Below are 18,603 nucleotides of genomic sequence, written 5' to 3'. Positions count from 1 at the left end.
TGTTTTTTAAGCGATTTGAATTATGGGGGCACTAGAAATGTCCTCATAAACCACATTTATAGCATAATACCCTAGTAATTACCAGTTTGTAACCTAAAACACACACACACACGATGTCTGTTTAGCGCCCTTTTGTGCATCGACTTTTCATGTACACTCTTTAAAGAATATTTCAAGATCTACTCATATGTTGTGTTTGGGCTTGTTTGAATTGGGATAGTCTGCTGTAAGTTACGTTATGTCATTGTCTATGTTTTATATATGTTTCAGGGAGTAATAAGGAAAAACGTGACAAAAGGACACTCCTGTTTATTATATTTATGTGTCTGTGGGAATTTCATACACTAATACTCAATGCAGTTTGTCCTCTAATTGAGACCTTTCCAACAATATAAAACACATGGCTATGTCATATTTTTTAAGGTTTTACCAACTCTAAATATAATTGTTGTGATATCAAATTTGCAAGTGATGAGAACAAAACAGTTCTTATTTGTCAGCAAATTAAAAACCATTATTTATGAATTGGTATGATCAGCTATAGGCATTGTAAAGTCCAGATTCTAAGCTTTAAAATGACACCTATTTTGTTTAGATAAAGCAAGTGTTTATTAATTTATTTTATTATTTTTTTTTAGTAGGGGGAGTGCCCCCTACTAACCCGGTTTAGGCTCAGTTCATTGAATCCTTCTATCAATAAAAGTATATTTTTAAAAAATATATTTGTTCAAAAAAGGAGTACAAAACCTGTCATATTCACTAAAAAAGTTGAATGAAAAGATCGAATGCAATATCTTGTGATAATATATGCAATATGAGTGATTTATAAACAATTTTAGTGGGCCGGTCATTTTTGACCGGGAACACAAAATGTGTTAGTACAAAACGAACACAGCACAAGGATTAAAAAAAGCAAAAATTGAGGTTACAGTGAGACATTTACAACTGAAGTGAATGGGGCCAATTTCTGGTGGGTTTAAAGGCAGAAATGTGAAGCTTATAATTTTATAAAAGCACTCACATTAATTATTCTATTCTATCCTGTTCGCCTGTGTATTATTTGAGCTTTAAAGTTGTTTAAATTATGTTTTACGTTTTAGGGTTATGGCATTACATCTTCATGGCAACATGGTTTTAAAATTGAATGTACTGTAACTTCACACAAAAAAGGTTAGTAAGCGAATTTATCTCACTAAAATTATGTTAACACACATATTGTTCTTGTCTTGTGGCGACACTTTTGAAACAGTGAGTATTTTAACGTTTACCGATTGTGCCCCATTCACTTCCATTGTAAGTGCCTCACTGAAATCTCGATTTTTGCTTTTTTTGAAAGAAAAGGAGGGATGAGTCGAAATACTTTTTTGTGGTAATCAACATTAGGAAGAAAAGATAAACACAGTGCAACAAATAGAATGGAACACAGGTGTCTGAGACCCATTTAAAAAGTTAAAGTTATTTTTTTAACTTTACGCTCCTGAACGAAAAGCTGAAAAAAGTCATAGTGAAAGGGTCAAAGACGTCTGTCTAGCGCACGTAGAAAAACAATTGAAAAATAGCACAGGTGGATGCAAAAACGCGTTCGGTGTGAACAGCCCCTGGTGGTGACACCAGCATCAAAAACATAACAGTACGCTGCTTTTCTTCAGCAGGGTTTGGGCAGGACTTTACTGTAATCCAAGTACTGAAACACTTCTGTCTTTGTTTGCTCTTCGTTTAACCCTTTAGGGTCAGCTACAAGAAAGTGCACTTGAGGAAGATGAAGTTGCGGAACAGGATCTTATAAAGAAATCTGATAACCCTGATGAAATCAACAACACTGTTGATAAGTATGAAAGATCCATGACACGCTTCATACAGTATCATCATCATCTTTAATGCCAATAAAATGATGAGCTTCTGTATTTACATTATCGTAAATAATGTTATAATCCTGCACCTCTGCATTAGAGTAATCATCATTAGATTCACTGAAAACTCAGAGGAGTTTTGTAGATGTCAGTTTTGTTAGACTGTCACACAGTGGTCATAAAAGGCATTTAATGATGAACACTGTAAATCTTTACCTGTACAGTCTCGGCACAGAGAGCAGAATCGTTCAAGCTCTACAAAGAGTTAAACGTAAAAATAAACAGACTGATTCAGACCCTACAAATGCCCCAGGTCAAGAGGAGCATGAAATTCTTCACTTTCCAGAGGTACATTTAAGCAGTTCGCATTACTGTGAGATTTATAATAACTTTCATTAAAAACTTGAATGTTACCTAGCAACAGTTTTGAGATTTTGTGTTACAGTTTTGGTCTTAAAGGTTCACCCAAAAAAAAAAAAAATTCTCTCACCATTTTACTCACCCTCATGCCATCCCAGATGTGTATGACTTTCCTTTTTCTGCAGAACACAAACTAAGATTTTTAGAAGAATATCTCAGTTCTGTGAGTCCATGCAAGTGAATGGTGATCAGACCTTTGAAGCTCCAAAAATCACTTAAAGGCAGCATAAAAGCAATCCATAAAACTCCAGTGGTTTAATCCACGTCTTCTGAAGGGATCTAATCAAATTTTGGGTGTGAACAGACCAAAATATAACTCCTTTTTCACTGTACATCTTTCCATTGCAGTTTCTAGGAATGTTCACAATTTCAAACTCGATTACACTTCCTAGCACTTGATGCATGCGCACTAGATGGCGCTATAGGAAGTGTAATCGAGCTTGAAATCATGATCGCCAAGGAGGCCGCTGATGTCAAGATGTACAGTGAAAAAGGAGATATATTTTGGTCTGTTTCTCACCCAAAATCGATTAGAAACCTTTAGAAGACATGGATTAAACCACTAGAGTCTTCAAAATTTTGGTCACCATTCACACTGAATGGAAGCTACAGAGCTGAGATATTCTTCTAAAAATCTTTGTTTGTGTTCTGCAGAAGAAAGTAAGTCACACATCTGGGATGAGAGAATTTTCATTTTTGGGTGAACTGTACCTTTAACACAAAAAGTATAAAATGTGCTCCATGTGTTTGTGTTTTTGCACCTGTGTGTGTGTGTGTGTGTGTGTGTGTTTAATGCTGGAGTAGTCCTCAGGTCCTCTCCTGGACTCCAGCGTGTTTCGATCGAAGGTTGATCTGGGAAGGAAACGGACCATCAAGCGTTCCAGACCATCACGAGCCGTCCGACAGAGAGCAGCGCTGCCCGCGCTGACAGCGGGAACACACCCCAACTGGAGGTTCCATGACTCCACAGGTCATATTATAAATTATGTTTTATTACACGGCTATTTTGAATACTTCACTCAAATTAGTAAGTTGCACCATCCAGCGGTCAGGTATTTCTGAATAGTGACTGCACATACTGTATTTCATCAGGGTATTGCGATTCATCTTTCATACTTGTAAAAAATTTATAAAATCTAAGAATTTTATGACCAACTGACTGTACATTATTCCTTACATATCATATTTCATATCAAATCATATTAAACAGCATATCATATATCATGCAATATCATATCGTATTATGAAGTTCCTGTAGCTGTTAGCAATGCCAGCGTCATAGGTTGGATTCCTAGGGGACACACATACTGCTAAAATAAATGTTTACCTTGAATGGACTATGAAGTTGCTTTTGGATAAAATATCATATATTTATGCATTTGGCAGACACTTTTATCCAAAGCAACTTACAGTTCCCTTATTACAGGGACAATACCCCTGGAGCAACCTGGAGTTAAGTGCCTTGCTCAAGGACACAATGGTGGTGGTTGTGGGGATTGAACCAACAACCTTCTGCTTACCAGTTCAGTGCTTTAGTCCACTACACCACCACCACTCCAATCATATAGTGTACAATATCATAAATCCTAATCCTAAAATCAGTTGGCTGATTTTGGCCAGATTGGCTAATAGGAATGACAACAAATGATGTTGATCCAAGAACATTTCCTGCTTGTGCAAGACACATAAAGACAAAAAGACAAAATCATCCAGTCATTTTTGCATCTGAACTAAGTGGTTTGAACATATGTGTACAAGTGATTAAACAAGGTGCATCAAAATCTACTCCAGATGTAACAGCTCAGTGTTCTAATGGAGGAGACTCAGAATTAAAAGAGGAGCCGTCCAAAGATTCCACTTCCTCTCCATCACCCAGTCAGTCGAAGAGAGTTCCACTGTTTCCTGGAATGGACCAATCGGCCCTCATGGTACGGCAGAACACTGACTTTAACTCTGTATGTCCCTGATGAAAAGATCAGGATTGCTGGTATATGTTATTTGTGGGATGCTGGTCTTCCAACCAGGCTTCTTAAAGAACTAGTTCACCCAAAAATGAGAATTCTGTCATCATTTACTCACCCTCTGGTCATTTCAAACACATATGACTTTCTTTCTTATGTGGAACACAAAGGAGATGTTTTAATGAATATCACAGTCCTTCTTTTGAATAAAATGGCAGTGGACAGTGACTCATTAGGCACGGTTTTTAAGAAATATGTTATGCGGACGATACTCAAATCTATCTTCCGCTAAAACAAAACACAAACTTCTAAGACACTTTCCTAGCCTGTCTATCTGATCTAAAGGCTTGGCTGTCCTTAAACTTTCTAAATTTAAATGAAAGTAAGACCGAGGTGATAGTATTTGGCCCCTCTGAGACCCAAAAAAACACCTAACATTGATTTTGGGCCTCTGTCTCAATATGTAAAACCGTGTGTAAAAAAACTTGGGAGTCTATATGGATAATGCCCTGAAATTTGACAAACAAGTCAGCTCTGTGGTCAAATCCAGCTTTTTCCATCTAAGATCACTGGCAAAGGTGAAGACCTTCCTGTCTTTTAAGAACTTTGAGAGGGCTATCCATGCTTTTATCACATCTCGGCTCGATTATTGTAACTCACTTTATAGAGGTATTAGTCAAGCTTCCCTTTCTAGGCTCTAAATGGTGCAAAATGCAGCAGCCAGACTCCTAACTGGAGTTAAGAAATACGAACATATCACAACTACGTTAATATCACTACACTGGCTGCCGGTACGCTATAGAATTGAATTTAAAGTTCTGTTAATGGTCTTTAAATCTCTCAGTGGTCTGGCACCATTCTATCTCACAAATCTCTTGTCAGAACATTGCTCAGGGAGATCTTTGAGATCCTCTAATCAGAGACTTTTAGTAGTGCCAAGGACCAGACTAAAACTTAGAGGGGACCGAGCCTTTTCAGTAGCAGCTCCAAAACTCTGGAACAGTCTTCCTGTGACTATTAGAACCGCCTCGACTATATCCAATTTTAAATCAAAACTTAAAACCTATCTGCTTGCGATCAGTGAGGTGATGGTTCTTTTCTGCCGTTCTTTCTATGCCCTATAGGTGTATTGCTGTGGATTGTTTATTTTATTTATGTATTTTTATTGAGTTTTAACTTTTATTTTACTATGTACAGCACATTGGTCAACAGCTGTTGTTTTAGTTGTGCTTTATAAATAAAGTGACATTGACTTTAAAGTTAAAAAAGGACCCAAATGTATAAAAAAAAGAATTCCATGCAACTCGTCTGTTAAATTCCAAGTCTTCGGAGGGCATAGCCTAAAATTAACTAATTTATTTATTATAATTTTTTTGCTCCTTGTTGAATTTAGTTACTTAAAATGAGTTCATGTAACACAAATCTTGAACATTTTTGTCACATCTTAATTTATATTGTGTGCAATAATTTTTCCTTTAATAATCCAATTATATTGGGACAGCGTAAATAGTTGTTGGTTTTGGCTATAACCTAATGCACATGTGATGTCAGGTTTCCTATGTGCACCCCAACATGAATACAAATATAGTCTTAATATTTGCTTTTTATTGTGGTATTTCCACTGGTGGAGTTGTGTCATGTGATATGCAATAACAAATGTTTGGGGAAAAAAGCAGAAGTGGTACAAGTTAAGATGATGACTTTGACAAATTGTCTTACAACAAGACTTGATCAAATCCATTTAAACAAATTCGTTTTTGTTGAAAAAACAATGTAATTCAATTTCATGGATAGGTTTTCCTCAATTGTATTAAGTTTATTGCATGTTTTTCATTCTTGACTGTATGATACGTTTCAGTGAGATACAACCCAAAATTTAAGTCATATTTCAGGGAAAATCCTGCCGTCCATTGCACGTTCATGAGCGCGTTGAGAGAAGTTTGTTCAGTGTGGCAGAGTTTAATACACTGTGCTAAAAAAAAATTCTACTATTGTTTTCCACATAAGAAGAAATACAGGTTTGGAACTAAATGAGGGCAAGTAAATAATGATAGCATTTTTATTTTTGGATGAACTATTACTTTAACTAGCTTAAACAGAAAGACTTCTTTGGTCTTTACCAATTAAAAAAAATGAAAACATAAAAGAAATGGTGATTAGGTACAGGACTTAAGATTTTCACTTTGCTTTATACATTCATTTAAATTGTGCACATTTGTTACCATTTGCTCTTTTTATTTATACACAAGTAGTTATGTTGGCTTGACAAAGTCAAGACATACTATTATTCTACAGACATTGGTTAGTTAGTTTTTTTTTTTTTTTAAATCCCTAAACCAAGGCAAAAAAAATAAAAAATCAGACTTCTCTAGCTGATCAGAATTTTGGTTTTCCCACATCAGCCATCAAAAATCCACAAAATCCTATAGACTTAAAGGGATAGTTCACCCAAAAATGAAAATTCTCTCATCATTTTTCTCCAGGGTTGTAGCAGTGATTTTAAAAGTGGGGGGACACAGCTGTCAGTAGGTGGCGCACAGACCCAACACTTACAGTGCAGTATTAATATATTACAGACAGTATATATTAATATATAAGTATGATATAAGTATTATATTAATATATATGTATTATTTACTATTAATATTTGTAGTATTTTAAAGTATTGCAAAATAATTGCAAAATTAGCTGGAAGAATAAAGGGCATCTTGTGGAGCACTTGCTTCTGTTTCACACATGACAATAAAAGACTGAGCACAAGCTGGTCCTGAATAAATTATTTAATCAAGTACAATAATGACAGTCGTGCATGTGCACATTTGTATTTTTTACTCTGTGCTTGTGCATTGTGGGATTTAAATGTATCCAAGTGGCTCGAGTGTTTTGACTTCGTTCACCAAAATACTTTCAGATCTATTTAATGATTCAGTGACCATTTCTGGTGATGCCAGAAGGTGGTGACAAATGAGTGTCTTGTGTGAAATGATTTAGTCACTGAATCAACGATCAAAAGAAAATTTTAATCCTTTAAAATGTGTTTGTCTACAGACCTAGAAAGAGACTTTAGTAGAGGTTTTAAGCATTATAAGAACAAAGCAAATCTATCATTTTCCTACAGTTTGTGAGCTGCTGAGCATGACATTTATCAAAAGACAATAATAACAGTCTTATAATAATTATGAGTTTCAATAATGTCTGTAAGTTTAAAAAAGTGTGTCTACATATCTATTCACTTCAATAAAATGCCTGAAGTGTTCTAAGAACACAGTTTTATACTACAGTTTGTCGACTGCACACCAACATAGAGGTAAAAAACAGGAGCTGATATTAAAAATAGCTTTACATATTTAACACAGATCTCGTAATCTGCTTAAATTGGTAAAAACAACCGATCAGACTATTACCTCACAAACATAATGTAAAAGAATAACTTAATGAAGACTCATGCGCTGATATAAACTTCACTTACAATGTGTGCTTAAAAGAAGGATTGTCCTTTTTTCCCTGCAGTGCATTTCATGTAATGCTGCCAATCAAGAATGATATACAGATAAATAACTCTCGTTTGTGTGTTCCTCATCTCTAGATTATTCATTTAGATCAACATCAATGCTGATAAAAAACATGGATAAATGAGCATTGTTGAAAGCAACTTTGTAGAAATGAACGGAGCTGCGTTGATCAGAGTGTCTGACTGATGGCCTATCACGTAAAGGTTGTTATGGCTCATGAAACTCACCTGTGATTGGCTGGATGGTCGCACAATCAGCCCAAAGTAACAAAACGCAAATAATACTGTATACAAATCCACCATTTGGACTCGGTATGGGTTTAGCTTGGAAAAGTGCAGGGGACAAAAATCACAAGAGTGTGGGGGACATGTGTGGGAATGGTGATCAGACCTTTGTAGCTCCAATTATCACATAAAGCAAACATAAAAGTAATCCATATGTCTCCAGTGTTTAAATCTTTAGAAGCGATATAATAGGTGTGTGTGAGAAACAGATCAACATTTAAGTTAATTTTTCCTCTAAATCTCCACTTTCACTTTTACATCTTAAAGTTAAAGTGGAGATTTAGAGGAAAAATTAACTTAAATGTTGATCTGTTTCTCACACACACCTATTATATCGCTTCTAAAGATTTAAACACTGGAGACATATGGATTACTTTTATGTTTGCTTTATGTGATAATTGGAGCTACAAAGGTCTGATCATTGCATTGTATGGGCCTACACAGCTGAAATATTCTTCTAAAAATCTTCGCATGTGTTCTGCTGAAGGAAGAAAGACATACACATCTGGGATGGCTTGAGGGTGAGTAAATGATGAGAGAATTTTCATTTTTGGGTGAACTATCTCTTTCAATTAATGAAATGTTCAAAGGAGCCAACGGAATGATCGTGATTTAAAACTCCAACTGTCAAAAATGTTATATTCAAATGTAAACAAGCCCTTTAATCTGCTTTTACTCTCTCTTTCTCTCTCTGCCTGAGTGCATGCTGGGAGCGAGTGGGCGGAGCGTTGTGAGTGTGAGCGTGAGTCGAAACCCTGTGAGTGGTTATTTTTCTCTAATTTTCTTTTTCTCTTTTCTGTGCTTATAGTTATATAGTTCTTTTCTTGGTTTGTATTTTTGTTTGGGCCGCATGCTACCTCTTTTTTTGGGAATGCATGACGGCCCCAGGGGTGCGGTGTTTGTGTAGTCTCACACGGAGCCATGGAGTGAAGGTGGCTGCAGGCGAGGTTGTGAGGCATGAATGAATCATGTCTGCCTCCAGAATGAATAATACTACTGTCATCTTTCTCAACACCATTGCAAAAGCAAATGATTTGGTTGAGCATGGAATAGTCATTGACAATCTCTTTACTCCTGTTTTTCCACATTCAGTGCCATCAAAGAAAGTCACTTTGTCTAATGTCCCACCCAACGGACAAAATGAAGTGTTTTAGTTGTGGGAAAGCAGGGCATTTTGTCAGCGCTTGTCCTGATAAAAACAAAGAAACCTAAACAACTTACCGGTTGGTAGTAGTGAAGTTTATGACGAAAGTCATACAAATGTAAATACAGCCGAGTCATCTGAAGCAAGACCTTCAAAACCCGGTCCGGCTGTGACGGAGTCAGTGCAGCGGAGGGGAAAACCGATGAGGATCTGATTGCAGGTGAGAGTGTGGAGATTAAGATAACTGACTCTAAAAACACAGTTATGGAAAACAGATCTGCTTCTGCAGAAGTGTAAAAAATCTGCGCACAAGAACCTGTTACTGACATTGCCAAGCAAACAAACAATGGTTCAGAAAATGAAACGCAGCCGGTTTCGAGAACTTTATGTAATGATGATGGCATTGAAATGGAGATGGAGCAGATTGTGTTTAAAGTTCCGTTGAAACGGAAGAAACATATTACAACTCAGGATGTCAGACAAGCAAAGAAGGCAGACGTGGAAGAGTTTAACGATCAGGATGAAACAGAAAGTGACAGCGAGTTATCTGTTTCCAGTGTTAGTTTCTCTCAGAGCGACGATTCTAGTCGTAGTTATGATGTGGATGATATTAAGCTTTTTCTCAGATCCACCAAAAATAAAAGAGGGGTGTGTGTTAGTGAATATTTTCCAGATATAAAACAGTTTGTTGAGAAAACTAGGTGTCTGATGATGGAGGGATGTTTCACAAATAAAGAAGTGTATTTTCTGAAGAAGATATTGAGAAAACTTCATTCTTTATTTTCTTCCCTTTTCTCCCCAATTTGGAATGCCCAATTCCCAATGCACTCTAAGTCCTCATGGTGGCGTAGTGACTCGCCTCATTCTGGGTGGCGGAGGATGAATCTCAGTTGCCTCCGTGTCTGAGACCATCAATCCACGCATCTTATCATGTGGCTTGTTGAGTGTGTTACCGTGGAGACCTAGCATGCATGGAGGCTTCACGCTATTCTCCGCGGCATCCACACACAACTCACCACGCGCCCCACCGAGAGCGAGAACCACATTATAGTGACCACAAGGAGGTTAACCCAACGTGACTCTTCCCACCCTAACAACCGGGCCAATTGGTTGCTTAGGAAGCCTGACTGGATTCACCCAGCACGCATTGGATTTGAACTTCTAACTCCAGGTGTGGTAGTCAGTGTTTCTACTCGCTGAGCTACCCAGGCCCCGAGAAAACTTAACTTAATTCTGAATTAATCGGGGGCCTGGGTAGCTCTACAAGTAAAGACGCTGACTACCACACCTGGAGTCACAAGTTCAAATCCAGGTTGCTAGGGTGGGTAGATAACAGTGTCAATACTCGCTGAGCTACCCAAGTCCCCCAGAGACTGATATTATAAAATTACAGGAGTTGGCTGAGTCTACTGGAGAACAAGGTTACATGGAATCTCTTCTAAATAAAAAAGATTCAGTTGGCTGACCTTTTGGAGGTTAAAACACAGGGGGCTCTGCTCTGTTCACGGTTTCAGAGTGTGGATCAGATGGATGCACCGTCCAGATTTTTCTTTAATCTGGAGAAAAAAAATGGGCAGAACAGGGTCATTCATGCTTTGCGCTCTGAGTCTGGAGTGCTACTAGCAGACCCGACAGACATTTGTAGGAGACCAGTTTGTTTTTATGAAAATTTATACAAAAGTGAACTCGGATCAGAGTACAAGGGTGAAAGTGACTTCTTTGACAATTTACCCTAGGTGTCCGAGAAAGCCAATGTGTAACTCGCAGATGTTTTCAGTATGGGAGAATTGTACAAGGCCCTCCAAGGTGTGGAGTCTGGAAGGGCACCGGGGGTCGATAGCCTTCCAGTTGACTTTTACAAGTCACTCTGGTCAGAGGTAGGAGAGGATTTGCTGCAGGTACTAAATGGCAGCTTGGCTGGAGGGCGGCTGCCATTGAGTTGCCATAGAGCAGTCCTTACTCTCTTGCCTAAAAAAGGTGACCTTACAGACATTAAGAGTTGGCACCCTGTTTCACTCCTTTGCAGTGATTACAAACTGCTTTCCCGGGTTTTAGCTAATAGGCTGGCTGGAGTGCTGGACCAAGTCATCCATCCCGATCAGACCTACTGTGCGCCCGGTAGGTCAATTTTTGATAATATTTCCTTGATTCAGGACATTTTAGATGTCTCCAAGCTGTTAAATTTAGATTCTGGTTTAATTTCGCTAGATCAAGAAAAGGCTTTTGACCGTGTTGAGCATCCTTATTTATGGAGAGTTTTAGCAGCTTTTGGTTTTTGCCAAGATTTTATAGATCAGGTAAGGGTCCTCTATAGTGACATTGAGAGTATACTCAAGATGAAAGGTCGTTAATGTGCTCCTTTTAGGGCTCAAAGAAGTGTTAGACGGTGTTCTTTGTCTGGAATGCTTTATTCTTTGGCCATAGAACCATTATTGCAACAAATAAGAATCAAGCTTCATGGTATATGTTTGCCAAATTGTAAAAGTAGTTTACTTTTGTCAGCTTATGCTGATGACATAGTAGTTATGATTAATAAGCAAAGTGATGTACAGACTTTATTAACATTACTTGAAATTTTCAAGTTTTAATCTTCTGCAAAGGTAAATTGGAATAAAAGTGAAACACTGTTGCTTGGAAAGTGGACAAATGTGAAACCAAAACTTCCTGATGGTTTATTTTTGGGAAAAGAAGGTTTTAAGTTTCTAGAAGTGTTTTTGGGTGATGAAATGACTGTACAAATAAATTGGGAAGGAGCTGTTGAAAAGGTCAAAGGTCGCCTGGAAAAATGGAAGTAGTTAATTCTAAAGATGTCATATAGAGGCAGCACACTGATTGTAAATAATTTAGTGGCATCTGCTCTATGGCACAGGCTTGCCTGTGTAGATCCTCCTCCACACCTGCTGGCAAAAATTCAGGCTATCTTAGTGGACTTCTTCTGGGATAAATTACACTGGGACCCACTGTGTGTTCTGTAGCTGCCTAAAGAAGACGGCGGCCATGGACTGATACATCTGCAAAGCAGAACGGCAGCTTTTTGTTTGAGTTTTATGCAAAGACTTCTGGCTGGATCATCCGATCTTAATTGGCGAGCTGTTGTGTGTGTCATATTACGAAGCCTCGGAGGACTGGGACTAGACAAATCAATTTTTCTGATGGACCCTCTTAAACTGGACACCTCTGGTATGCCAGTGTTTTATCGGAACCTCCTTAAATTTGGAGTCGTTTTATTGTTCAAAAGGCAGAGAGCTCACAATCTCTTCACTGGTTACTAGAGGAGCCTTTAATCCATGGAGCTCGGTTGTATTTAATAAACAGCGGTATTTTCCCAGGACTAAATAAGTTACTTCTTGATCACAAGATCATCACTTTGGGTCAGCTACTGGAAATAGCAGGGCCAGACTTTTAAGAATAAAGAGGCGACAGGTTGGAGTTATCCATTCAAAATGAATCAGATTTACGTTCATCAGTTCTTCCTGTGAGTCACTCATCATCTCTCCATGTGTTTTCTCTGGCAGGCCCAGCTGAAGAGGAGAAGTGGACCAGTGGAAACAGACACTCCATCAGAAGGATTGACGACACCCCCTGTGCCCGCACACTCGCCCCGCACACCTACCATGTCCCTCGGCCCCAGAGTGCTGCCCCCTGTGGATTCCAAAGACAGTGGGTAAGTCCTGCCAAGACCAGAGAAAACTACAGATGCACTGGGGACATACAGTAAATGTTTGCTCTGATAAATCGATTTAATTACAGTTCTTTACTAAATTATGCCAGATCTTTCATTCAGTAACTGTCTAAACATGCAATAGAAATGTAATGAGAAACGCTTCACAGATATTTGTAATCATTCTGATTGATTTAAATCCACAAGCTCTGGCTCTTCACCGTCCTGGCTGCTTGAGCTCAAATCCAAGAAGCGCACATGTCAACCTGAGAGTGAAGCGTGAAGCTTGAATCTCAAGAAACTCAGGTGATTCTATTTCCACTATTCTCTCGCCAGCTGCCCTTACTGTAAATACCAATAACAACATACCAAGTGCTCTAATAGTCATGATTATTACTGTAGATCAAGAACCCACAAGGTAGAATTTTTGAATGCTTCTCTATTCTTCACCAGAAGTGGCTGACAAAATCCACTCTTGTGAATGAATGAACATTACATAGCGCTTTTCTGACACTACACTCAAAGCACTTTACACAGTGAACAGGGGGACTCTTCTCAACCACCACCAGTGTGCAGCATCCACCTGGATGATGCGACGGCAGCCATAGTGCACCAGTATGCTCACCACACACCAGCTATTGGTGGAGAGGAGAGAGTGGAGTGATAGAGCCAATTAACAGATGGGGGATTATTAGGAAGCCATGATTAAAAAGGACCAATGGGGGGAATTTGGCTAGGTCACAAGGGTTACACCCCTACTCTTTTCAAGAAGTGTCCTGGGATTTTTAATGACCACAGGGAGTCAGGACCTTAGTTTAACATCTCATCTGAAGGATGGTGCCTTTTTACAGTATAGTGTCCCCATCACTATACTGGAGCATTAGGACCTACACAGTCCACAGGGTGAGCACCCCCTGCTGGACTCCCTAATACCTCTTCCAGCAGCAACCATAGCTTTCCCAGGAGGTCTTCCATCCAGGTACTGACCTGACTCAGCCCTGTTTAGCCTTAGTAGGCAACCAGTCTTGAGCTACATGGTGATATGGCAGCTGGCTAAACATTTTTGACGGCTTGTATCACTCCTCTTCCTCTGCTAAAAATCTGCTTCTTCACACTGTTTTTTAAATGAAGTGACCAAACTAAGTTTACATTATTTTAGCTGGGTAGCTATATATTGTCTTGCTTTTTTAGCCTCCATAAATAAGCTTAGTCTGGAGCTTTTTCTTGTTTTAAAAAGCCATATGCCCCTTGCATTACAGTGATTTTACATCCTTGTAAATTTCTCTCTCTTTTAAACAGTTTTACCACCACTGCAAAATCCTGCTGTGTTACCTAACAGATCGGATGCAGTTTGCTTTGAGGAAGTGCTCTACAAAGAAAGTTCTTTGTGCCTCACTCTGTGATGATGTCAGAAAGCTGCCAAAGAAACTTACTTCTACATGACAAATGCAATTAATATTTCAGCTCTGTGTATCTGTTTTCAGTTTGTGTTGCCTCCTGGACTAATCTTTAAAAGTGCTCATGTTCAAAGTTTTTGGAGCCATTACCAAGATGTCTTTTCCCCATAATGCACCATTTTACATTTTAAGGTCACATGCAAAAAGCCAGCATTATTAAAGATTAAATCCTGTTTACAGTTAATCTACAACACCTATCAATCTTGGACCAATGCAAACATTAACTTTACAGTTGGTTCATTTGCATTTACATTTATTCATTTAGCAGATTATTTCAGATTATTTAAAGTGAATTACAAATCAGAAAAGACTTACAACTGATTCATCTTAAGAAGTCGCTACAGTTCAAGCAAAGGCAAGATACACTCACATTGTCTTTTGCAAACAGTCTGTCTCTGATCATGAAAGAAGCAGAGAACAGTATAGCTCCCTGCTACAATGCACTTTAAATGAGTCAGACCACTGGAAAGAATGCCTTATGGGTTTTAGGCTTTATAATGCATTTAGATTTTTTTTTTTTTTTTTAAATCAGTTCATTTATACTTCATTTAAAGTCACATAATGTTGTGTTTCTAAAAGTCTGTAAAATGTAAACCACACTGAGTCTGATCCTGACATATTCAACATGTAATTGCTATGTAAATCACCCTTTTCCTTTCCTTTTTTTGACTTATTAATTTTTACAAAATGTGCCATGACTTCAAAGCCAATTTTTATTGAACAGTACTTGAAACCTTAAAGAAAAACATGAAAAAGTAAATCTACAGTGGAAGTCACTCAAGCAGCTAATATACTGTGTGCAATCTGCTTAATTCATTCATTTTTTTTCCCTTTATATTTCAGTACATTAATTATATCTAGAAAAGGAGCTAGTGAGCAGAAAAGCATTAATTGTTATGCTTTGAACTGGCCGATTACCATTTTACCACTTTTTTTGTTTTGTTTACAATGTCTTGTCCTGCATGGACACTTTCGTAAACACAAATCAGAATTGCAGTCTTGTATATTAAAGGAACAGTTCACCAAAAAATAATTCTCTCATCATTTACTCACCCTGTTGTTTCAAACTCGTAAGACTTTCGTCTTTCTTCCGCGGAACACAAGCAAAGATATTTTAATGGAGATATGATGCCTGTTTGTCTATTCAATGCAAGTAAATGGGGACCAAAACTTTTAAGCTCCAAAAAGCACATAAAGGCAACATAAAAGTAATCCATAAAACTCCAGTGGTTTAATCCATGTCTTCTGAAGGTATCTAATCAGTTTTGGGTGAGAACAGACCAAAATATTACTCACTTTTTACTGTACATATTGCCATTGCATTCTATTCATTTCATGCTGACTTTATGTGCTTTTTGCAGCTTCAAAGTTTTGGTCACCATTCACTTGCATTGTATGATCTTTGTGTTCCGCAGAAGAAAGTCATACGAGTTTGGATGACATAAGGGTGTGTAAATGATGAGAGAATTATTATTGTTGAGTGAACTATTCCTGTAAGCTGTATATTTTGTTATCTTTTGCATAAAACTCATTTGTGAATGTTTTTCAGTTGGTTTATTATGTTTGTTAGACATTGGCTGTGTAAATCGCTGCTACTGACTTGACGAAAAAGTTTACCTGTTTAATGCTGGGAAACGGGAACTGTGCTTGATTAAAATTAATAATTAATTACTTTCATGGGATTTCTTTTTTATGATTAAATTTTTTTTATTGATTCATCTATTAAAGAAAGAAAAGCAAATCATATACAAACAGAATCAATACTTAACACCCCCCAGCACCCCCAATTTCTAACCCCACCCCGACCCCCAACAACACCCCAGTGGTCACATAATTATAGACACACAAACAAACAAAAAACAAAACAAAAAATATATATAATAGTCACACACATTAACCACTACACTCTCTCTCCACTGTCCCTCCCCGAGAGCCCTCCAAAACCGCCAGATATTTGCCCCATTTCCCCACAAACAAGTCTAAATTTCCCAGTCTTCTGGATGACCCCTCTTCGAAAGCTGCCACCCTGCCCATCTCCGAGCACCGCTCCTGAAATGGGGGCGCTCCAGCCGACTTCCATCCCCTTAAAACTATCTGTCTGGCGATCATAACGCTGGTTTGAACCGAATTTTTTATGTGCTTATTCTCTACATTGATGACCGCCCCATCACCTAAAATACAGGCTGGGGCAAAATAACATTTGAGTGCCCATTACCTCACACGTAATACTCTGAATCTTCAGCCAAAATCCAAAAGAAGAAAGGTGGAAAGCATGATGGCGCCGGTGTATGTGGCATGCCGTCTGCTGCCCTCTCTGTCATTGGCAATTTTTATGTTTATGTCTTTTTTAATCACAAGCTGCAATACGACGCTGGTTTATGACCGCCTAACACTGCTTGACATCCCTAGTATGGTTGTTGATCTGGCCAAGAGTGAAATTAGTGGATCCCTTCCAAACATACCTCCCCGCATACCTGTGTTGGCATCCAGTTGATGTTCCCCGGAGGAGACATGGTAAGTGGGGTGGCACCACCGCCCAGATGAAATCTACCACATCGCTGGTGTCTGCTATGCAGCCTTCCCCCTTCCGTGTTGGGTCTAAGATGACCCACAGATGCTGTGCATCTTGGCGTTCACTGGATGTACCACATCGGTGGCTGCGACCTGTTACTCCCAGTTCCTTCATTATGCCTACCCGTTGCCTTTCTCCTCGCATCTGCCGAGGCAGAGTGAATCCCCGAAACCTTCGACCGCTGTGCCAAGCAACACAGCTTGAGGATGATTCATCGCTACTTAAAGTGGCTCTGATCAACGCTCGTTCTTTGGTAAACAAAACTTTTTAAATTACTTCTTCACTTCTCATGCTTTGGATTTTCGATGTATCACTGAAACATGGATTAAGTCCGTTTACTGAGCTGGTGCCACAGGATTGTAATTTTTTTTACAATTCTCCTCGGTTGTCTGGCCGTGGTGGGTGACTAGTGACAGTTTTTAAAAACTTTTATCATTGTCACACCTTACCCACAGGTGCCTACTGCAGCTTCAAAGTGCAACTGTTTCAAATTGCCTTGGTTAATCCTATTGTGTTTGTCGTGGTGTATTGTCCTCCTCAATAAAATAAGAATTTTCTTAATGAATTTGCTGAGTTTGTCAGGGACATTGTCACCATTCATGATAGGATTTTAATTTTTGGGGATTTTAACATTCATATATGCTGTGACCCTAAGCCATTATCAAAAGAGCTTTTAAACCTGATTGACTCATTTGACTTTGTTCAGTGGGTATCTGGCCCAACGCATTCTCAGGGCCACACTCTGGATCCGATTTTATCACATGGTATATCCATCTAGGACATTGAAATTAACCACACAAGTTTTTCAGATCATATGCCTATATTGTTTTCTATACCTCTCTCTGGAAATACCTACAGAATTCCACCCCTGGCTCGTTGAACCCACACCTTCTCTCCCAACTTATTTAGAAGTATGCACTTCACAGGACCTGTTAGATCTTAGCTCCGCCTTTGATTTGGTTGATTACAATATTCTTCTATCTAGACTGGAGTCATGTGTGGGCCTTCGGGGCACAGTGTTGCAGTGGTTTCATTCATACCTAACTAATAGGAGGTTTGCTGTCCTTCTTGGACATCATTCTTCCTCTGATTTTCATCTAAGTTGTGGTGTTCCACAGGGCTCAATTCTTGGCCCTGTATTGTTTTCTCTGTATATGCTTCCTCTGGGCTCCATTATTAACAGATAAGGAGTGTCCTCTCATCTCTATGCTGACAACACCCAAATTGATCTCCCTTTAAAGCGTAACAACAAACATGCCTTACAGCCAATATTAGACTGTTTAGATTAACTCAAATTATGGCTTACGAATAACTTTTTAAAGCTGAACGAGAGTAAAACTGAAATCATCCTGTTTGGCTTGAATAACAAAAGTGTATGTGATTTAGACCTAGACTCTCTATCACCATATAGGACCGTGTGCACTAAGAACTTGGGTGTTCTTGTAAAAGGAGTAAAAAAACAAACTATTTGTTCCAATGTCAGATTCCATTAGAATGGCCCCTTGAAGGTCTCTGTGTTGTTCTGTCTTTTCTGAGCGCTGAAGTAAAGCAATTATTGTTAATTTACACTTTACAAATTGATTCTGTTATTCATTTTATCTGACTCCAATTTAAATTGATCTCTAATTTAGATTACAGCTCTAATTAACTTCTGATCATTCTTTTTAAGTTATTGATTACTCTGAATCATCTTAATTTTCATTTGTCCTTTCGATCAATACTTGAATGTCGCTTAGAGTCTC

The 18,603-nt window shown here is 38.4% G+C and overlaps 1 protein-coding gene across 1 annotated transcript in view; it reads left to right on the top strand.

Annotated features, from left to right (window-relative positions):
• The window catches only part of LOC127439994 (trichohyalin-like), a 31,742-nt gene extending 15,788 nt beyond the window's left edge, over positions 1-15,954 (top strand). Inside the window, exons 3-9 of the mRNA XM_051696335.1 lie at positions 1,729-1,829; positions 2,075-2,198; positions 3,075-3,240; positions 4,062-4,198; positions 12,687-12,835; positions 13,040-13,138; positions 14,132-15,954. Of these exons, the coding sequence (XP_051552295.1) occupies positions 1,729-1,829; positions 2,075-2,198; positions 3,075-3,240; positions 4,062-4,198; positions 12,687-12,835; positions 13,040-13,115 (753 nt within the window). The 3' untranslated portion in view covers positions 13,116-13,138; positions 14,132-15,954. The remainder of the gene's footprint in view (positions 1-1,728; positions 1,830-2,074; positions 2,199-3,074; positions 3,241-4,061; positions 4,199-12,686; positions 12,836-13,039; positions 13,139-14,131) is intronic.
• The last annotated feature ends 2,649 nt before the right edge of the window (positions 15,955-18,603 follow it).

The sequence above is a fragment of the Myxocyprinus asiaticus genome, chromosome 4, assembly GCF_019703515.2.
Source record: "Myxocyprinus asiaticus isolate MX2 ecotype Aquarium Trade chromosome 4, UBuf_Myxa_2, whole genome shotgun sequence".
NCBI lineage: Eukaryota > Metazoa > Chordata > Actinopteri > Cypriniformes > Catostomidae > Myxocyprinus > Myxocyprinus asiaticus.
Note: the sequence above shows the minus strand (reverse complement) of the source record. Positions and strands in the feature narration are given on the sequence as shown.